The sequence below is a fragment of the Filicampus tigris genome, chromosome 12 (genome assembly GCF_054856515.1).
Source record: "Filicampus tigris isolate MCC_2025a chromosome 12, RoL_Ftig_1.0, whole genome shotgun sequence".
Classification (NCBI taxonomy): Eukaryota; Metazoa; Chordata; class Actinopteri; order Syngnathiformes; family Syngnathidae; genus Filicampus; species Filicampus tigris.
Window position 1 is genome coordinate 7070665 of NC_141228.1, and position 21223 is coordinate 7091887.

Below are 21223 nucleotides of genomic sequence, written 5' to 3' on the forward strand. Positions count from 1 at the left end.
TTTCCTGTCTTCACCTCATTGTCTGGGCAGCCCAAGAGAACATAAGAAAAGTGACAACGGCTCAATTGTTATCGCATAGAAACTTGAACGCTCCCAACAAAGTGGGAATGGATGTTAACGTCTGTAACTGTTGATATTTCAAACAATCCGCAGGGGTTGTTAACCTTGACGAGGCTGACGATGTAAACATTCCTCGCCGCCTAGGACAAATGTTTCCACCCCCGATTTGTGCGCTCCGTTATCCAGACATCATCGTGTCAAAACTGCAGCTTGGAGCATCGTTGACATTGCGCGTGCTTTATCACCAACGCAAACTTCTGTGCGACCTTTCTATGTGCCCAGCGCGACTACTCGGCGCAAACACATTCGCTCCAAACGCTTTCTTTTTATGGTGCTTATTTGCGAGCTCTCTGTACACATACACGCAGCTCTGGTGTCAGCTAGAAATCTAATAGCTGCACTTTCTAATTAAGGCTTGTTTACAGACCAGGAGAGATAGTGAGCACATTCTGGTGGCCAGTAAACATAGCGTCGCATCTTAGCATTTCATTAGCATCCATCACATTCCACTGTCTTCTCTTTCTTATTTCAATCCGTGCGCGTTGATGCAGCTATTTTTCCTCTTGTGTTTGTTTTGAGTTGCTTTTGAGAAGTTGCCTTGGGGCTGCTGCTTGAATGTGAGTCACGCACGTGCACGGTAGCCATAAATCAGGATTTTCAACATCCATGCTGAGTCAGGAAGTTGCTTTGTGCAGCGTTAGGGATGTACAGTATGTATGTACTATGCACAGTATGTGCACACATCTGTTTACATAGCCTTCGGTTCGCAGAGAAACCTGTCACGGCCGCATAAACAGACCTTACACTTAAATAGAAGCGGTCCTTTTCTTTATTTTTCTCTTGGTCCTCAAGGCCATATAGTGTGAAATAGGCAGGGAGCTTTTGTTGGAAGAAGGGGTGACTGTGAAGAATCCAGCTTGGATGCGCTGCAGAGGATCTAGTTACTTGTTGTAAAATGGATCACGCCGCCTGAGAGGCCAAACTGTGAAAATCGTGTGCAGAAGCAGCGGCAACAGCAGCAGCAGCAGCGGGAGCAGGAGGAGTCCGCATTCACTCGGCAAAACATCTGAAGTATCAGAGGCACAGCAACACAAACAGACACCAGTAGACTTCATCATCATAAATGCGTTCGGATCGCAATTCCACTTCGAGCAGTTCATTGCAAAGGACCCACAATCACAAATTGGGTCACTTTAGATGTCATAGTTAGCACTGTAAACCAAAGAGCCCCACTCCATATTGCTCCACTTAGCCCTTGGCGGGGGATGGGGTAATGATGGCCATCAGATGGCAGCATGCACAGTCTATCTATGGTCTACACATGGCAGCTTTGTGAACCTGATCACTGGCACAGAACATCACGTCCTGTCCGCCCCACAGCTGCCAGAACCAAATCGCAAGCGACTCATCAGTCATTTCTCGCCCTTTTCTTGCTCGTCTGATATATATGACATACATCATATGAACGCACGTGCTTCAAGCACATGAACAAGAACCTTTGACACCTTTTAACTCAAACGTACACACTGTTCGCTTTCCATCAATACAAATTATGTTCCGGATCAATTTTGACCCAGGCCAAGAATACATAATTGTCCATATCAAATTACGAGCTACATTTATTTAACATTCATTTATTCAGTTATGGCAATTGCGAACACATTCTCATTTGCAATGGCCCAATTGGCAACAGACAAGAGAGCAAAACACAGCAAATACAAAAACATAGACATTAAGTCTGATTTACTTACATAATACATTACAGCATATCATAGCACATGAAGGTTCGTTTTAAACTACAGGTATAATATTTGGACAGATGAGGTGAGTTTCATTCTTTTTTGCAGTGTTGCAGTTGTTTAGGGCAGAAAATTGATAAGGAGAGCAATTAAAAGTAGTCCAGACATTGGGAACGAAGAGCTTAATAAAATTGCAGGTGGTGGTATGCATGGTGAGCAGAGAGGGAAGATAGGGTGGGTCTTACAAGGAGTGTTTTAGAAACAAACAAGGATCAGTGAATTTGTCTGCGTGAGTGAAGCGCTTTCTTGAAAAAATATACGTGCATATACTTGCGGACTTGTTGCATTACAACAACTTGTTTTTGCAGGTGAAGATCTGGCTTTTGGTGTCAAAGCCCTCTGTATGGCTTCTGTCCTATATGTTTAGTATTTATATGAATTTATATGACTATTTCTACACTTCCAAGACCAACATGTCCATATATTTCTACAGGAACCACGCAAATGAGATAAGAACACAAACAGTTCTCATTCAAGCTGTCCCATAAAGGTATTAAGGCATATACAGTTTTACAGTTGCAAAATTCCTACCATGACTGCAATTTTTCCTTGATTTAACACAAACTGGTGAATCTGAAATCTTTTTTTTTTGTGTGTAAAAACGGGTCTATTTTGTAACGGTGGTCTCAGTGTACAAAAACTTTGTAGAACTTGCACAAAAGAATGCCCTTCTAAATATTTATTTCTTGAGTTCTGCAGCACTTTAGGAAAAGTCATCAAATTTCAGGGAGAAAGAAGGTCATTTATCTATTTATTTTACTCCCATCACAAAAGGTTTCAATTTTGAAACAGGTATAAAAATGTCACTTTTATAAAGTAGGCTGAATATCGATGTCTGTTCAGAACCTTTCAAAGACAGACCAAACACAATACTTTGCGACTTTTATGGTACTATTGCATATGGGGCGCGGGTGAGCTACCCCGACTGACAGCGGGTAGTAGCCAGGGTACACCCTAGACTGGTCCCCGGTCCGTCAAACAACCATTCAGACTCAAATTCACACCTACGGACAATTTGGAATTATCGGTAACCTAACGTGCATGCGTTTGGAAAGTGGAAGGAAGTCGGACAACCCATGCAGGAAAGGCAGAGAACACGCTAACTCCAAACAAGAAGGCTTCAGCGCAAAATTAAAAGTGGGACCTACACACTGCAATGTGTGTGCTGCCTTGCTTCCACTGTATTTAAACCAAAAATGCTAGCGGTACCCTGCAATTAGAATTCCACTAGTCAGACATTAACTGACAATGCAGTGCCACTACTACGACTCATAATCATAATCATCATTATCATTGTCATCTGGGTCAGAGTCACACAAAACAGAATCATAAATCATCCACAAAGAATGAACACTCGCACCACAGCACTTTATTACTGCCCGCTATGGATTTAATCCATATGTTCCAAATGTGTCTCCATAAACAATCATAGTCTCACATCCCCGAATACAATAGACAACAAAGTGTCACTAATTCACGACGTATTCTGTTTCGCACAGGAAAACATGCAAAATAGATATCTTTTTTTTTTTTTTTTTTAATGGAGTAAATTAAATTCATGCCTCTCTATTGTGCAGTTAATTCCTTGAGAATAAATTGTGCAAAAAAAAAAAACAAAAAACTAAATCTAAGATTACACATTCAAAAGTTTACAGGCCAAATGAAGTTCACCTGTAAAGGTTATAGTGTATTATTGTCCATCCTTAAATTTCAGCCCACAGCTGAATATGCCAAACCTTTTGTGCGTAGTGTACAATGAGGTCCAATCGAAGAGCATTTTGCCTTTACAACTTATTAGTCAAGGCAAGGCGGCTTGCTTGTTTTATAAACATGGTCAGCATGTGGTGGCTCCTTGGATGCATCAATCAGCAGGATCTCTGCTGGGGATTCAAAAATACCACTTGTTCACGAGAACTATGACTCACATTAATGTCATCTAGTAAAAGAGGCTGAGGGAGAAACAGTACAGCTGTTACACACACACACACACACTGCACCCCCACAATTTTCTTATCATGAGAAGAAATCAGCTGATGTACTAGATGTGATCACGAAAAGGGACATACAATACATTTGTCTCTACTGCAGTTTTGGGTAATTGCTTTTTTTTTTTTTTGGTTTCAAGTACATTCAGACAGACGTGAGGCCGTCAACATTTGAAAGCTTCGGCTTTGCCGTTTTTGTAAGTGTGCCCGTTGCTCCCCAGCTGACATTGGAGCATCGTTGCAAAATCGCCAGTGCCAATTTGAGAAGCTTTATCGCTGCCACGCTGCTCCAACACGTGCTACAATTTCTGTGCTATCCATGGCAGGTTTCTCGAAACGGGATTTGACAAACCACGCGGCGGAAGGCCGGCTATTAGCGCCGGTGATGAAAGCACTGAACTCCTACAGCAGGCGTTTGCTCAAAGATGATGCATGATGATGCACTTAAGGAAGCGTGTGAATCACTCATCCACCGTTAGCAAAACAGCTCAATGTGGGAAGGAGTGGCCAACCTGGAGAAACGCCATGCAAGCACAAGTAGAACATGCCAACTCCAAACAGGAGATTCAAACCTAGAACCTCGGAACTGTGAAGGAGCTGTGCTAACCACTAGCTCGCTCTACTGCCCCAACAAGAATGCAATATTTGCTAATATATTCAAATTCTGCAGCACTTGTACGAATTTATAGGCCTCCTACATTTCGAATGCAATCAAGGAATTATAATTAAGTTTATTAGAAGTATTTATATAAAATCTATATACAGTACAGTACCTGCTTTCTGGTTACATTTTGTCCGTTTGTGCACAATTTCAGGATCTGGCTACAGTATGTGCTACAGGAAGCCTGATTCCCCTCAGCCTATCTTCTTACCTGCTCGTGTAAAGACAAACCTTAAAAAAAAGACAACTCAATTGATAGAGTCGTGGGGACAAAAGCAGCATATTTTCATTTGAAACATCACTTTGAATTCTTCTACTCTGCTTTTCATGGCAGTCCAAAAACAGAATGGATAATAAAAGGCTGTTGACTCAGCATCTGTGGAAACAAAGAACGTATTGGAGTAAATGTTGGAGGGAACATTGAAAGTAGGTCATCATTCTGTTGTTGTGTGAGGATCTCATTACAATGAACTAAATTTGGGCGTTCAAGACCATATTTGTTCCCAGTAAAAATCCCATCAGAGCAGAATGGGCGAAACCAAGGAGGGGAGGTCGCTTGTAAAGTTTGCAAAAGGACTTGTTCATTCTTTGTTTTGCTTTCGTGCCGGTGGACGCATCCGATTAACCACGTGACCGATAATCTCATAATGAGTTGCGGTTTCATGTGATAATACTTTAACAGGTTGTTTCGTCGTAAACAAAACAAAAAGTGGGCTTGTAAAACACTACCTGTGGGGGAAAAAAAGATGAGTTTAAAAAAAAAAAAAAAAGGGAATCTTCCAAAATTTCATACACCTGAAAAAACATGTCTATTATGGAGCTGAGAGATACAAATAAACACTAAAAAAATGGTTGCATTAGTGTGCAGGCACCTATGATAATTGGTTTAGAATCATAGGCTTCCATTATTTTATGTTCGGAGTCTTATCAGCAGGATACATTTATACACAGCTTGATTCATTTTACCCCACACGCTTCCATCCATCCATCCATTATCCATACCGCTTCTCCTCACAAGGGTCGCGGGCGTGCTGGAGCCTATCCCAGCTGTCTTTGGGCAGTAGGCGGGGGACACCCTGAATTGGTGGCCAGCCAATCGCAGGGCACACAGAGACAAACAAACATCCGCACTCACAATCACACCTAGGGGCAATTCAGAGAGTCCAATCAACTTACCATGCATGTTTTTGGACTGTGGGAGGAAACCGGAGTACCCGGAGAAAACCCACGCAGGCACGGGGAAAACATGCAAACTCCACACAGGAAGGCCGGAGCCGGGATCGAACCCACAACCTCTGAACTGTGAGGCGGACGTGCTAACCAGTCGACCACCATGCCGCTACATAGAACATATTCTTGAAAAAAATATGTTTGGATTGACTTCCTCTTTAAGAGCCAGAGTCTCAAGATGTTTACTAAAACTGAGCCTCTTTTCTTTACTGCCAAACAGAATAATTTCAGTTTTGTCTTCATGTAATTGTAGAAAATTCTCTCTCATCCAGGTGTTTATTTGCTCCAGACACTGACACAGTATGTCCGTGTGGTGACACGGACACATAAAGTTGCGTATCATCTGCATAGCTGTGATAATTAATGTTTAGGTTCTGTGTTCCACACAGGGAAGCCGGGGCCGGGATTGAACCCATAGCCCCTGAACTGTGAGGCGGACGTGCTAACCAGTCGACCACCGTGCCCCCCACACACACACACACGCTTATCAAATGAATTTAGATCTGGGTATGCCCATTGTAAAAAGCTCAACTAAAAAAGAAGAAACAAAGGCGAAAACTAAGTTGCTGCATCATCACCATGCTTCACTCTGGGTATATAGTCAAACTCTCTTTTGGTGTTTTCCTAAATACTTTGGAGATTTTTTGGTGCAAAAAGTCTGGTATTTGTCTTGCCACTTACCCACATGCTCTGACATTGAAGAATTTGAGATATTCTCACACACAGTCTACAAAGTCAGAAAAGCTCGCTTGAAATGGTTTGTTTTGCCAGCCTTTTTTCCTTAATATTATAATAATATTAAGATGACCATAATAAGATAATATGACCTTTATTTGAGGCTCCGAGCCAGTTAATTATGCCAGATTGAACTGACTATTGTACTATTTAATAATAATGCTGATAACAATAATACTTTCATGTCATTCATCGTCACTTTACATGACTCAATGTGATTGGTTAATCCTGAACACATATGTGTTCAACAACCTCATTAAAATGTTTTTGCATGGTGAAACATTCAAGTTTGCGTTTGAACACTATATAATATATATTTATCTTTGTAACTCCCCCAAAATCTTTTTATTTTAAATAAATATTTTATTTTTATACCTCGAGTTATCTTAACGCAGTATCAATAATACATAATAGTAAAGATATGCGCAAACTGCAAACTGACTTGACTTTGTCTCACTACAGAAAGAAAGTTCCCACTTGGCATGTTTCAGAAGTCTGCAATTCTTACCACGATAGTAGAGCTCCCTCTAGTGGGCATACGGTTATAGTGTACATGGCATGACGTAATTCTCCAGCACAAACCACACTTTCCACCACAGTAAGGCCAACACAAAGCATGTTCCCTGATTCAATAACATAGCCGTCTGTGTTAAAAAGGTACAACACAGTCAAGTAAGCAGTCTTAGGAAAACAAAGACATTTAGTCTATATGAAAAATATAAAACAGCTATTTTGTGCAACTTGGCAGATTTAGACTAACGCAGAAGCAAAGCATCCATCATCATCATCATCATCATCATCCTCATCAATCCAGTTTTTGCATCACTTGTCTTCATTAGTGTCAGAATTTAACATGCGTGTTTTTGGAATGTGGAAGGAAGCTGGAGTACCCGCAAAAACATCACCTAAGCGCAGAAAGAACACACAAACTCACAAAGAGATGAGATTTGAAATCCAAACCTTAGAACTGTGACCTAATGTGGTGGTCGCCACACCACCACCTTGTTATTAGTTAGGGAAGTAAATCCACTTGAAGATATTTTTCCTCTCACTTTGGAAGCAACATGTTAGTTAAACATAACATTTGTGCACTGTTCATCTTTTATCGTTGAGCTGCGATACTCATCCAGTGGTGGGCCATGCATTTGGTACCTGGGCCTTCACTAGGGACTGATCCGACCCAACTCTCACCTTGGACTACAGTCTTTATTTGCTACAGCCTCTTTAGTCTTTTGATTAAGAGCAAACTGTCCCGCCATTTGCATGACTTGGAAAGGAGCAGTTCAGACATTCACACGAACATAAAATGAAAATTCAATAAAATCTCAAAGAGCACAAATGAATAGAAGTACTGACATTTATTAATGCAGATCAGACAGTGACTTAACAGCAAACATGTTTGGAGAACAGCAATAGTATCTCAAAGTGAACAGTTAAGAGTGAATTATAAACCGGCAGCTTTCCTGACTGCAACCTCAGCTCAAATAATTATGCCCTGTGCTTCATAGAACTTTGAAACCGCCCGACATCTTAGAATAATGTTAGTGTTAGTGCGTGTATATGACGAGGGTCCGGGCCAAAGTTGACATGACACCGCTTGTTGTTGGGACGGTCACAACTGTGCAACCGCTTAAAGAGCAGAAGGAATGTGAATGGAAACGTCAGCGTCTCCCTTTGGTGCGTTAGGCTAACTGATGGCCACCAGCTACTTGATGTGCACTGTGAGAAAGTTCAACAGGACCCAACAGTACCAGGGAGGCTGCTATGGCACGACTGACCGCTTCAGCTAGCAACTAAAAGGCAGTCAGTTGAAAAGATTACAACCTGCTTATACTGCTTACAGTGACCATACGCACCTACACCGCGCCACGCATACACCCACCCACACACACACACACACACACACACCCACCCCTGCACACACACACACACACACACACCCATTCCAAAGGCTGACAGCAATGTCAGCCTGGATAAAACTAACCTGTTGGCACCAAAAATGGAGTACTCGGCCTGCTAACCGCTAAAGTAAAAGCAAAAACAACAACTTTCCAATTGTTGATGAGTGCGATGGGGATATTTTGTACTTCTCTTTAGCCATCCATTTGACTTTTTTTTCCTCAATAGAGTCAGGGCCTATCCTAGCTGACTTTGGGCATAGAGGCGGGAACACTCTAGACTGGTCATCAGCCAATCACATGGCTCATAAAAAAACAACTATTCACACCTATGGACAATTCAGTTTTTAATGAACCTAACAACATGCTTGTTTTTGGAATGTGGGAGCAAATCGGAATAGCCGAGAATACCAACACAAGCGCAGGGAGAACATGCAAAACTCCACACGGGAAGGCAGGAGTCCAGATTTGAACCCCAAACCTCAGAGGCAGACGTGCTAGCCACCACGTACTGTGCTATCTTTTGTCCAATCACTCTTTCAAAATAAAAAAATCTTCCTAAAAAAATTTGCTATAAAACTTTGTCACTCTTTCGTGCACATAACATTTTTTTTGTTTTTGTTTTTTTTGTAGTTGGCTTGTTAAGTGTGAGCACCGAGCAGAGGAGCCACCATTTATGCACTGTGGATGCTCCATCTCCACAACTGTAGGAGGTATTTTTCTTATTAATAATCTGAAAAGCAAATGTGGTTTTGGTGCAGTCGTGCAAATGTACTTTTGAATTTTGGCAATAAACATCGGAGGGTGGGATCAAAAGGGAACTATTTCAAACTAGATAACTGGTGAAACTTAAATAATGTGTAGCAGAGATAGACAGCAACCTCTTACCGTTAGATAATTAAAAATAGAATTAAAGCATCAAAGGACGGAGGAAACATGTTTTATGGGAAAAGCATGGCCCCTTTGTTCGTTTTTTTTTTCGAACAAAGGACATGTTCCACAAAATGACGGCTTTACTAGGACTTTGTTTTCATTCAAAACGCAAATGAAATGCTTGCAGGCACCAAGTGAGATGTGTGGATAACAGCGAACAAAATGTCGAATGGCGTGACACAGGCGCAGTCCAACAAAACCCCTGAGTGGGGAGGCAGACGTGAAACAGACTAAAGTGGGTCTGCACACGCGGTTTTGGCTCGTCAGCGTTTGGACTGGACCAGAACGATCACACACTGTGCTTACAGAGATCACGATAACGATTTCAAACTTTAGAAAAAAACAAAATCTTTTTTTTTTTTTTAAACTCTTTAAGAACTGTACAAGGTTATTTAAAAACAAAAACAAAAAGTTTTAAACATTTGTTAGGACATCTTAAGTTAGAATCCTCCAAAGAAGAAACACAAATGTTGTGTTGTTCTGGTTTTGCAGTATTTCCTTTCCAGAGTAGCTAGGCTGTATTTCAGATGGCGACATACAGTAGGCTGTTATTGACAAGAATATTCTGACTTTTGAGACTAGCATCGGCTACCTAAAACACAATATGATTCAAATGAAATCACCAGAATTGTGTAAAAGCAGGATGACCTCACTAACGAGCCATCCAGCCTTTTAGTGAGGTTTGAGGGCTATAACGGACCAAACGGAACTGAAAGTGGATCACCTGCAAAGGAGGCCATATTGTATGCATTTTACTCAGGCCAGCTCCAGTCTTCCACTTAGTTTCACTTTCCCCTCTCGTATCATGTCACAGTCCAGATAGCCAGAAAAGGAACACTGCATTTCTCCTTTACTGAGGCGACGAGGAGACCAACTCTAGGCGGGGCCTTCCTTCGGAGAACACGGGCCCTGGGATGAGGAGGTGGACGAAGAGGAGGCGGAGCTCTTGAGCGAGCTCAACGTTTTGCTGAACCAAGAGTTCTTGGCTGCCTGGATCTCATTCATCAGGACTCCTCGCTGGTGTTCCAGCTCCTGCGTGGCCACAAGAGTGTGTACATTTCTGAATATAGGACACCAGCCTCGAAATAACTTTTTTTTTTTTTTTTTGCTTATTAGTGACTTCATTTGAGGAGCAACTTTGTAATTTTGAGGAGCATTTTTTTGCAGCTTAATCCTGGGGACCTGAAGCAAGGGTTTTATTTAAAAAATAAACATATGACAATATAACGAGGGAGATATGGGGCTGTAGCTGTATTTGAGTATCCTACTGAAAAGTGACATACCACAGTTAGTCTGTTCATGGCTGAGCATTTATGACCTTAAACAGCTGACAAGGAATTGGGTCTTGTTGCCAAGAGAGAAAATGTGCACGCCTGCACAAAAAGGTTTGTAATTGCCTATAGATGGCGGCAAAGCATTTATTTTCCTCCCTCATGGCAGTATTTGTTTCAAGGCTGCCCCTACAGTTGTCATTGAGGCAATGAGGAACATCATCTTTAGCCCGTCTATTCAATTCCATATATGTCACACACAGTATAGTTTACAGGCATGCCACTCAAATCACCATACCGTTTTCTTTTTGTTCATTTTTGTAGCTTCTTTCACATTTTTGGCAGGTTTTATTAATTTTACAAAATGTCATTTTTACTTATTTGTAAGTTATCCTGGACAATTCCTATGCCTGTCCAGACTGTGTGTACAGAGGGAAATCAAATCTTCAGTGGTTGTTTGACTTTTGACTTTGATTGGATTATAACCGGGAATATTGTACTGTGTGTGTGAATGCTGGCATGATGACGTTTATTGCTGCTCACCTGAATGCGACACTTGGCCTCCACCAGCTGTAGTTTGGTCTGTGCCAGCTCCAGTTCCATCTGCCTGAGCTGCTCCTTCAGTCCGTCCTTCTCCTCGTCCAGCGGTTCCGAGCTTGCATTGTCACCGCCCGGAGACGACACTTGCAGGGACCCCAGGGTGTTGAAAAGGTCTCGACAGTGCTCGCAGCCCGTTACTTTACTCTGCGCAGAAACATGCACACAGGTTAGAGGAGAGGCGTTTCACCATAAACAATGACGGAAAGGAAACTTCATGGAAAAACATTTCTTTTGCGCCCCAGTCCTGAAGAACGACAACTAACTTGCATCTGCTGCCCTATGAATGAAAAGAATCTCACCCTGACAATGTCCAGCTCCTCCTTTGTTGCTGCCTGCTGCTTTTCCAGCCTGGTGCTAAGTTGGGAACAGATCTGAAACCCAGACCAAACTGTTTAGATGACAGACGAGACTTGAACTTTAGGATGCAGTGAAGTACTGCACGTTGCCTGAGAAAAACTCTGACGATGCTACAATTGTCGAACTGAAACGTGTTCAAAAAGCTACTCAGGTGTTCAAGGTTTTAGGATGTCTGAACTAACCACATCTGACCTGTTTGTACTCAGCTATGATGGCTGTGGTTTTCTTGATCTCCAGCTCAGCTTTCTCCAGCTCCCTCCTGAAGACTTCCTTCAGCTGATGGTGTCGTGTCAACAAAAGACAATGAAATACAAATATACAGAAATAGAAATACATACACAAATGCTCAGTTAAAATGACAGATTATGGGATCGAGTGGATTGAAATCGCTCGATATTTTCATTTTATGCACAATAGCTGAACCGAATGTCATAATGACTGTCATAATTTGCGCGATCTATCAATGATGTCATTAATCGGATCCGCGAAATAAGACATTACAGCAAACATAGCCTTGTTCAGTCCGGAGTCGCTCTGCGCTACTATGTTCAGTTAGTCGCTAGATACACTTTTAGTGGCACCAGACATTTAAAATGACCAAGAAATTGAAGAAACCATGGTGCTCTCATACATTTGTCCATGGCTGTAAGAGGCACAACAGGGGGGCCCCACAGCCAGAGTGTCGTGGACTACCCATGGCGCTTTGTTTTAAAACAATAGCCACTGTCTCAGAGGCTGACACTAACTTGCCACTCAGACAGTATACTGTAATGATCTAAACGTGCAAGGTCTCAACAGCTGTGTGAAGGCGCACAGCAGACATGGCAATTCCCAGCTTTGGGGAGTTCTGTCTGAAAGACGCGGGCAGATAAATGCTGGCTCTCCTGCAATTCCCCGGATACAGTCTGCGGAAAGGCATTCTGAGAGGGGCTGTTACCTGAGCAGTCTCCTCCTCCTGTTGTCTCTTCTCCTCCTCCGTCTCCACCAGACGTTGCTTTGTGCTGAGCAACTCTTTGTTCAAAACATCGGCCTTGTCTTCTGCCTGAATGCACAAAAACAGTCCACACATATACAACCGAGGTGTACTACACAAAAGAAGTGCGTCTTATTCAGCCACTTTGCACGGCAATCTTTTCAAAGCCAAAATTGAGGGGTACTAAATAGCACTTCGATACGGAAATAGCAGTATTAGTACAGGCCTACATATTAATGCTATACTATCCAACACAAATGCATTCATGCTCATGCACAATTAAATTACACTGCATACATTGTACAGATTCAAATTGAATACAAGATCACCCCTCCATGGGCCGCCACCTTATCACGGTGGAGGGGTTTGTGTGTCCCCAGTAATCCTCGGAGCTAAATTGACTGGGGTTTTATGCTCACCCGTGACACACAGGTCCTAGGTGAGGGGGTGTGATCTGGGCGGCGGCCTAAGGCAGGGACCTTGGCGGTCTGATCCTTGGCTACAGAAGCTGGCTGTAGGGCTGTGGAATGTCACCTCGCTGGCAGGGAAGGAGCCTGAGCCGGCGCGCGAGGTCGAGACGTTACGACTAGATGGAGTCGGGCTCGCACCACGCACGGCTTGGTCTCTGGTAACAGTCCTCTCAAGAGGTCTCGGGCTCTCTTCCACTCTGGAATTGCCCACGGTGAGAGGGACCGAGTAGGTGCGGGCATACTTATTGCCCCCCCCCCCCCCCCCCAGCTTGGCTGTACGTTGGGGTTCACCCCGATGGACAAGAGGGCAGAATCCCTCCAACTTCGAGTGGGACCTATGCACCAAACAGCAGTTCTACCCTTTTTAGAGTTCTGGGAGAGGTTGCTGAAGAGTGCTCCTGCTGGGGACATCATTGTTCTGCTGCGGGACGTCAACGCTCACATGGGCAACGACAGTGAGACTCCCAATCAGAACCCAAGTTTTGTTCTGTTATTGGACTTCTGGGCTCATCACGGATTGTCGATAATGAACGAAGAGACCGTGTCTCCCGGCTGGCCCGGGAACGTCTCAGGATTCCCGGAAGAGTTGGATGAAGTAAATGGGGAGAGGGAGGTCTGGGCTTCCCCGCTAAAGCTGCTGCATCCACGAGTTGACCCCGGATAAGCGGAAGTAAATGGATGGATGGATATATGACCAACTTGGAACGGTTCTCGTGAAAGACTACATCTTAGAATTGGAGTTACCTGGTCAAGGTCATTCCTGAGGGCAATCTTACTGGTAACCAGTTCATGGGCCAAGTCGTCATTCTCCTGCTCTAGCCTCATGCTGGCCTCTTGAAGACGGCGGTTCTCCCTCTGTAAACACAAACGCATAGAGGTCCCTGGAGATATTGGCAACATCAAGTCTTATATTCCTCCATTTTTTTCACTGTGCTTGTTGGCATTCCTTTTACATATCCCAAACAGTAAAATTGATATGAGAAACAAAACAAACAAATAAAACCCCATGGCGTATAATTAGGCAACGACATCATGTTAGCGTGGCTATTGTAGCCCATCACTGGAATCTCATGACTGCCTTAAAAAGTCTCTCACATGACACCGTCGACTTCATAATGACACAGCCACGTGACACAGAAAGCTTTTATTCAACAACAATCTCTATTGCCTCTAGTTTACAACTTAGCTCCTGACATACAAACTGCACAAACTGTATGTATGAATACTGAACTTAGATGAAGTCCATTCCTCGGATACATTTGTCTGCTGAGACCATCATTTTGTGGAAGTAACAGAAGTACCTTGTGATCCAATTTGGTGCTTCCTGTCAGTAACAAGTCTAATTACAACAATTACGGTGATGTCCCTTTGGTGGATTCCACTGCTGCAAATGCCCCCGCATTATGTTTTTATCTCTTGAAATACAGTCGGACGTTAACAATTCCTCTGACTTTGTACGCTTCCACTGGGGGAAATGAACACAATAGCCTCATATCACGTTAATATCCTCGCAAAGGTACGCGATAGTTTTGCGATATCTTCCGACAATAAATCCTTAGAGGGAGCAGAAGGATCTTACCGCGATCTGCAATCCGGAGTCTTGCTATCGAGGCTGCAGCGCCACAAACTAAACTTGAACACATGATCCAGATAGGAGTTTCCCTACTCGCACCGGCAAATTCCAGCCTCCCTCTCTCTCCCTACTCTGGCTTTTGTCACTCTTATGAAGCAAGATAAGCAAAGTAAAATGGCATGAAGCAACAACAAGACGGAAAATGAAGACTTACCAAACAACAGAACAATGGTTCTAAGATATGCCCCCCTCAAAAACTGTGGTGGTCAACAAAAAGAAACTTGCTTCTAGGCCTGATACGGCCTCTCGATTGGCGGAAGAGGAAACAACTGTAGTTCAACATCTTATCAAAAGTAAACGTTTCCTTCCTTCTTTCCAAAAGCAGCAGCTTATAGTTTCTATTGCGAGTCGGTTATGCGCACCACTCATGTATTCAACAATTCTCAATGGATTCATAACACTTAGTACAAGAGAACGTTTTTGGTGTCATATATTGAGATCTTTTGTTAGATTTTAGGACATTTGATCCAAGCAAGCGCATTCTACTTGAACAGGAAATAATAGTGGCATGGAAAAAACAACAACTTACTTTTAACAAGTAGAGCAATGATTTGAATTTCATTGGCGCTTATAATTACGGATTTGGAGAAAACTACAATATAAAACAGTCCAATAAAACTGAACAACTGAGACCAAGTGGCAGACTTAGGCAGCAGTTTCAGTGTCTGAATCTTCCCCCCAAAAAATTGAAGCGCAGAGTCTTTGACAGTACCAAGAATAGATATGATAGATGTTTCACAGTGATACAAGTCCCGTTTGAAGCCTGAATAACGCAAAACAGAAAGCAGGACTTGAGGAAGACACGCTCACAGAATTCTAATCCCAGCAACGATGCTAAATATAACTTTGAAAAATACACTTGAAAAGTAACGGCCGAGAAGCGTGCGATGACGATGTTTAAACAGCGTTTCACACAATAGGCGGCAATTCAACGTACCCATCATTCACCATCAATTTTATTTGCATAGCACGTTTCACACGGCAAGCATAAAACTCAACGCGCTTCAGGATAAAATGTTTCGGGATAACAAGAAAGATGACGATACAATCAAAATACATATTACAACAAACTAGCAAACAAACAAACAACGTAACAACAAAGGAACAACAAAAGTAATTGAAAGCTTAAGAGAAGAGATACGTTTTAAGATTACATATCGACGTTGTCATGTGAAAAACACTTATCTCCATTTTTTTTTTCCCATTTTCTTATTTTTACATAAATGGTGTTTCCGCATTACAGACATCGCATTGATGCGAACATTTTCGAAAAATTTGCGAAAAAGTTTCCAAAATTGGAGATTAAGTGTTTTTCACAGGACAGCGAATGATATGAAAGAGGACATTGTTGGGGATGAGCGATGTTCCAAAGGCAAAGTGCTCCACAGGATTGGACCTTAATAACTAAAAGCACCTTCGGTGAAATACAAGATACACTGAGCCTAAAGGTGTGTGTGCGTGTGTGTGTCTGTACCTGGTATCGGTCAATGGGGTCCTCTTGCTGTAGCTGGCTCTCTCTCAGCGTCTGATATTCTTTCTCAAACTTCTTAAGCTTCTTGGTTGGAACCTAAAATGACAAAATGCAAAATGAATACACCGTGAGTGTCGGTGCATTGTGAGATCAAAGAGGCTTCCAATGGTCAAAGATGATTAGTCACAAGGGAATTTCATAATCATTTATATTGTCTACAGCAATATCGGTGAGTTGAGCTTTGAAGAATGCGAGACACTGTTAGATTATGTCTCTTACATCACATGGACTATATTCTAAACAAAGTTATTTGCAATTCACGGAACCATATTGCAAAGGTGTAAATCTTTGCTACTCTAACACTGAACATTTCCCCATTGCGGGATCAATGAAAACCTTCTTATCTTATCTTATCCTATTTACTGTCCCAACTGATAAACTCTTCTTTTTACTTTTTATTTTGCAAATGTTGACTCATTTTGACTTGAATCGCTCCAAAAAAGATGAGACAGGGGCAGGTTTAGCACTGTGTTATATCACCTTTTCTTTTCACAACACTCAATAAGCGTTTGCGACCCGAGGACATTAATTGTTGAAGCTTTGTAGGTGGAATTGGTCCCCCTTCTTGCTTGGTGCACAACTTCAGTTGCTCAGCAGTTCGTGCTCTCCATTGACGTATTTTGTATTTGTATTTGAAGCGTGTTGAAATATGGCTTTCGCTTTGCATTGTAGAGTTTTAACTTGTATTTGTAGATGTAGCGACAAAATGTCTTAACCGACAATGGTTTTCAGAAGTCTTCCTGAGCCAAGGTAACATTATCCCCTTTCCACAATGATGGCATATTTTAAAGCATTACCGCCTTGAGGATCGAAGGTCACGGCCATTCAATGCTGGTTTTCGGCCTTGCTGTTTACGTGCAGCCATTTCTGCAGATTCTCTGAATGCTTTTGATGATGTTATGAACCTCAGATGTGGAAATGCCTCAATTCCTTGCAATTGTACATTGAGAAATGTTCTTAAACTGGACAATTTGCTCACACTGTTGTTTTCAAAGTGGTGAACCTGGCCACATTCTTGCTTATGAACAGCAGATTGAATCATGACAAACCTGTTTTCAATTAATCTGGTCATCTGTGAAATGTTCTAAACAGGTGGGGTTTTTTTTTAGCGTTCTTTAACTTTCCCAGTTTGCCCCTGTCCCAGCTTTTTGGGAACATGTTGCAGGCATCAAATTGAAAATGGGAGAATATTTGCAAGAAATAATAACATTCATCAGTTTGAAAATCAAACATCATGTCTTTGCATGCATTCAAGTCAAAATAGGGTAAAAAGCATTTGATGATAATTGTATTCCGTTTTTATTAACGTTTTACACAACATGCAAACTTCCGTGGAATTAGGGTTTGCAAATTGATATTTCTCTGACCTTTTCAATCAAAACCGAGCAATATATATTTGATAACGTGAGTTTATTAGACCCCTTTTTTCAGTAATATCAGCAATAAACAGTATCGTAATAGAATCTTCAGTCTGCGACCTGTTACAAGAAGCAATAAAGTGTCACTGCGTAATGCTTATAAAAAAAACGATTATTCTGAAACAAACTAACTGTCACCCCTAACAAGGACTATTGCTTGTGACAACATCTTGGTATTGTGGTTTGTGTTGCCAAGCTTCTAGTTTTCACTTTTGCAAAATCAACGGAAACCATTCAAGATGTCAGACAAGTGCATGCACATAATAACAAAATGAAATACAAGACACTTCATGTATTAATGTGCATTTTTCTAGCTGTATAATGTTAGTGTGTGAAACTGTTTGACCCATTTTTGTGCTGAAAACATCATTTGCCTGTATCAAAATAGACTAACAACGTACAAATCAGGACCAAACAACTTTAAAGAACTTCGTATTTTAGAAGCAAACTTTCCCAAGTGTTCAGCTAAATTATGTTGACCTAAAAAGCAAACACCACTTCATTTAGCTCATATAAAACCAAAACCATGTACATCAAATACACATCCAGTTTGCTGATGTTAAGATTTCATTTTTCAAACTGTAGCAGAATTTTGCCTTTAAGTGGATTCCAAAGGATGATCATACAAGAAAAAATAAAAACAAATACTTGAGTTTACTTCGAAGTTGTCCAAAAAAGTACACATAATATTTTAACTAACTTGTTTCAACTAAATCGGCTGAAAAAAAAACAAAAAAACGAGATAATCTTAAAGTCTCACTGAAATCGAGCTGTTTCTGTGTGTGTCTGTTCCAAGCGGGTGGCAATTTGATCTCCCCTGTGTGGAAACGACATCCGTAGAGTGCCAACTGTTACTTCTGGGGATTGTGGTCATGTGTTCTTCCTCTGCGATGTTAAGTTGCGTCTTGTTTGTGTTATCAAGTCAAGCTCCTGACTCACTGAGAGCTGATGCAGTTCAATATCCCTGCAAACTGCAACCACAATAATAATATGAGCTCTTTACTATCAATCTTGAATCTGGTTTGAATGTGCAGGTGGACCAAATGTCGTGACCAGTCATTATTAGGGATGTAACGATTCACTCAAGCCCGGATTCGATGCGATTTTCGATTTGATTCGATTATTTAAAAATTGCTATCATGCTTGTCTCTGTGCACTAGTGTGGTTCTGCAGCCATCCACAAACTCAATACGCAATGATGTTTGGCACAAAAGCATAATTTGATCGACACATTAAAATGTGCTATGCATCCGGAGTAAAAAAAGTTTCAAGACATCATTTTCTAGATGAATTTAATCAACTCGATTTTCAATTTATCGAATTGATTAATCGGGGCGAGTCGATTTTAGATCGATTTTCGATTAATCGTTGCATCCCTAGTCATTATATTAACTCTGTGTTTTATCAAAGATATCCAGGGTTGTGGATGATTATGGCTGATCATAATCAGCCATATTAGGGCTGAATGATTATGGAAAATAATGTAATTGCGATTATTTTCCTAAAAAAATGAGATTGCGATATGAGTTGCAATTTTTTTCCCCAAGGTCCTTTTCTCATGTATTTTTCAAGAATTAATCTTTATTACAACAAACAAATCTTATGCATTATACAATACTGAGATAAAGGCAAAATGAAGCATTAATTCATATGAAAGACAGTTTATGTATTACAATTACAGGTATAAATTTACTTAATATTTTGATGTGCAGTTTGGTAAGCATTCGCCATGACAACATAATTCTGCCACACAGGTGTGGTTAGCCTAAGTTAACATAAGTATACTATGCTGATACTATACTGTAAAGGCACAAACTCAAGTGTAGATTAAAACAATATTGTAAACAAATCAGTAGTTTTGCCATTTTCTACATCTCACTTTGTTTCATGGAACATGATGTAAATGTGTACTGCACTTCTTCATCACTTAACTTCTTACATAGACCGATAAACAATAGTCCAGTGGCTCTATCACTTCCTAAACGTCACTTCATTTCATGAAACATGAAATGTAAACGTGGACTGCACTTCTTAAAGGGGAAGTCAACCCAAACATATTTTTATCAAGAATATGTTCTATGCAGGCACACTAGTTGAAACATGGCATTCTGATTAATATTGCATTTGTGAAATACGAGTTCAGCAACAAAATCCACTAGTTTTTAGCATCTCAGGGGGTGGCCATTTTGTCACTTCTGTCGACATCACATGTGAGGGTTTGTTTCCCACACGCGGGAAGTTTTAACCATGCGAGTTGAAAAGGATGAAGCATGTTAGAAAGCCGAAAGCTATCACGGATGAGAGCGAGGGCGGCAGTGTTAGCTTAGCATCTGATGAACCCCCTCCCGGCTGTCAATAAAATAATAACCATTTAAATTCATGTTGGAAAGTAAACCACATATCAGGCCTCTCAAATTCCTAGTCAGGAAATTAAAAATGAAAGTTAAATATGATTTGCTGGTTTATGGTTTGTATATATATATATATATATATATATATTGTGAAATTTCTATTGTCTAACAAAACCCTTGCTTCAGTTTGCTGGGCTTAATCTGAAGGGAAAAAAATGAAATTGTTGATTCATACTCTGCTCTGCAAAGAAAAAAACATATTTGTAGACTATTAGAAATCACACACACAACACACAGGCTATCTTACTCTGTTGCTTTTTTGGCCAACAGCCACATGCAAAGAATTAAATGGTCAATCTTGTTCTCCTTCATTCTTGTTGATAGGGTGTCTTTCTCTGACTGATTCAGTGTGGTGTGGTTTTCATAGTTTCTCATGACTACTGAAGCGGTACAATTTTGAAGTGGGAAACAGACTGCCAAAAAAACAAAGCAAGTGGAGCCTAGTACAGCCATGCGGTGGAAAAGGGGCAATAAAGATAACCGTTGGCAAAGTTTTTGTGGAATAAATTGCAGCACCTATATGTGTGACCACAATAAGGCCTGCATTAGCAATACTGTGCTAGCTATGCTTAAAGCATCACTAGAAATGTATATACGTTACACCCAGAAATAATATTAAATTAAAAACCTCCAGATACAATCCATGCGATCTCTTAATTTACAACACCTACAAAACACACTACAGAGCATGACCATGCAAATAAAAATACAACCGCTTAAAGTTAAATAATACTGATGTTGCAACATTTTGCTTCCTTTAATTGCTTACTATCAAGGAGCATGCACAAGGTTCAGCTTTGCTAGAGACCCCCGAAGCAACGATGGACACATTGCTCAAGGCAGCCTTTCTCACATTAAAAAAATAATTATTCAGTATGACTTGGACTCACGAAACGTGATTAATGTTGTGGTGCTGGAGGATATGGTACCAGGCTCAGTTTGAGATTTTAAGACCTGAATCCTAGCAATCGAAAATGGAGTTGGTCCCCAGGTTGAGATCACATGCTGGAGCTCGAGCGCCGTCCTGGGTATTATCTTGCTAAGCGTGCGTGTGTGCGTGCGTGCGCGTATGCTGATGAGGCCCCATGGCAATCCAGTCCAGAAGAGTTTGAATATTGAAATAAGGACAAAGGCAAGTGGACATCCCAGGAAAAACTAGGCCATGGAATTCAATTAGCCACGTGAGGCAAACAAACCAGCTCTCACATACACACACATGCACACACAAGGTCACCATTGATTCCAAATTCATATGTCA

The 21223-nt window shown here is 41.3% G+C and overlaps 1 protein-coding gene across 2 annotated transcripts in view; it reads right to left on the reverse strand.

Moving 5' to 3' along the window:
• Positions 1–7813: 7813 nt before the first annotated feature.
• The window catches only part of rabgap1l (RAB GTPase activating protein 1-like), a 115371-nt gene continuing 101961 nt past the window's right edge, over positions 7814–21223 (reverse strand). For both annotated transcript variants that reach the window (XM_086046783.1, XM_086046784.1), the window contains 7 exons: positions 16080–16172; positions 13717–13827; positions 12467–12571; positions 11722–11805; positions 11472–11543; positions 11116–11316; positions 7814–10333 (listed from right to left, as the gene is read on the reverse strand). In XM_086046783.1, the coding sequence (XP_085902909.1) occupies positions 10178–10333; positions 11116–11316; positions 11472–11543; positions 11722–11805; positions 12467–12571; positions 13717–13827; positions 16080–16172 (822 nt within the window). In that variant the 3' untranslated portion in view covers positions 7814–10177. The remainder of the gene's footprint in view (positions 10334–11115; positions 11317–11471; positions 11544–11721; positions 11806–12466; positions 12572–13716; positions 13828–16079; positions 16173–21223) is intronic.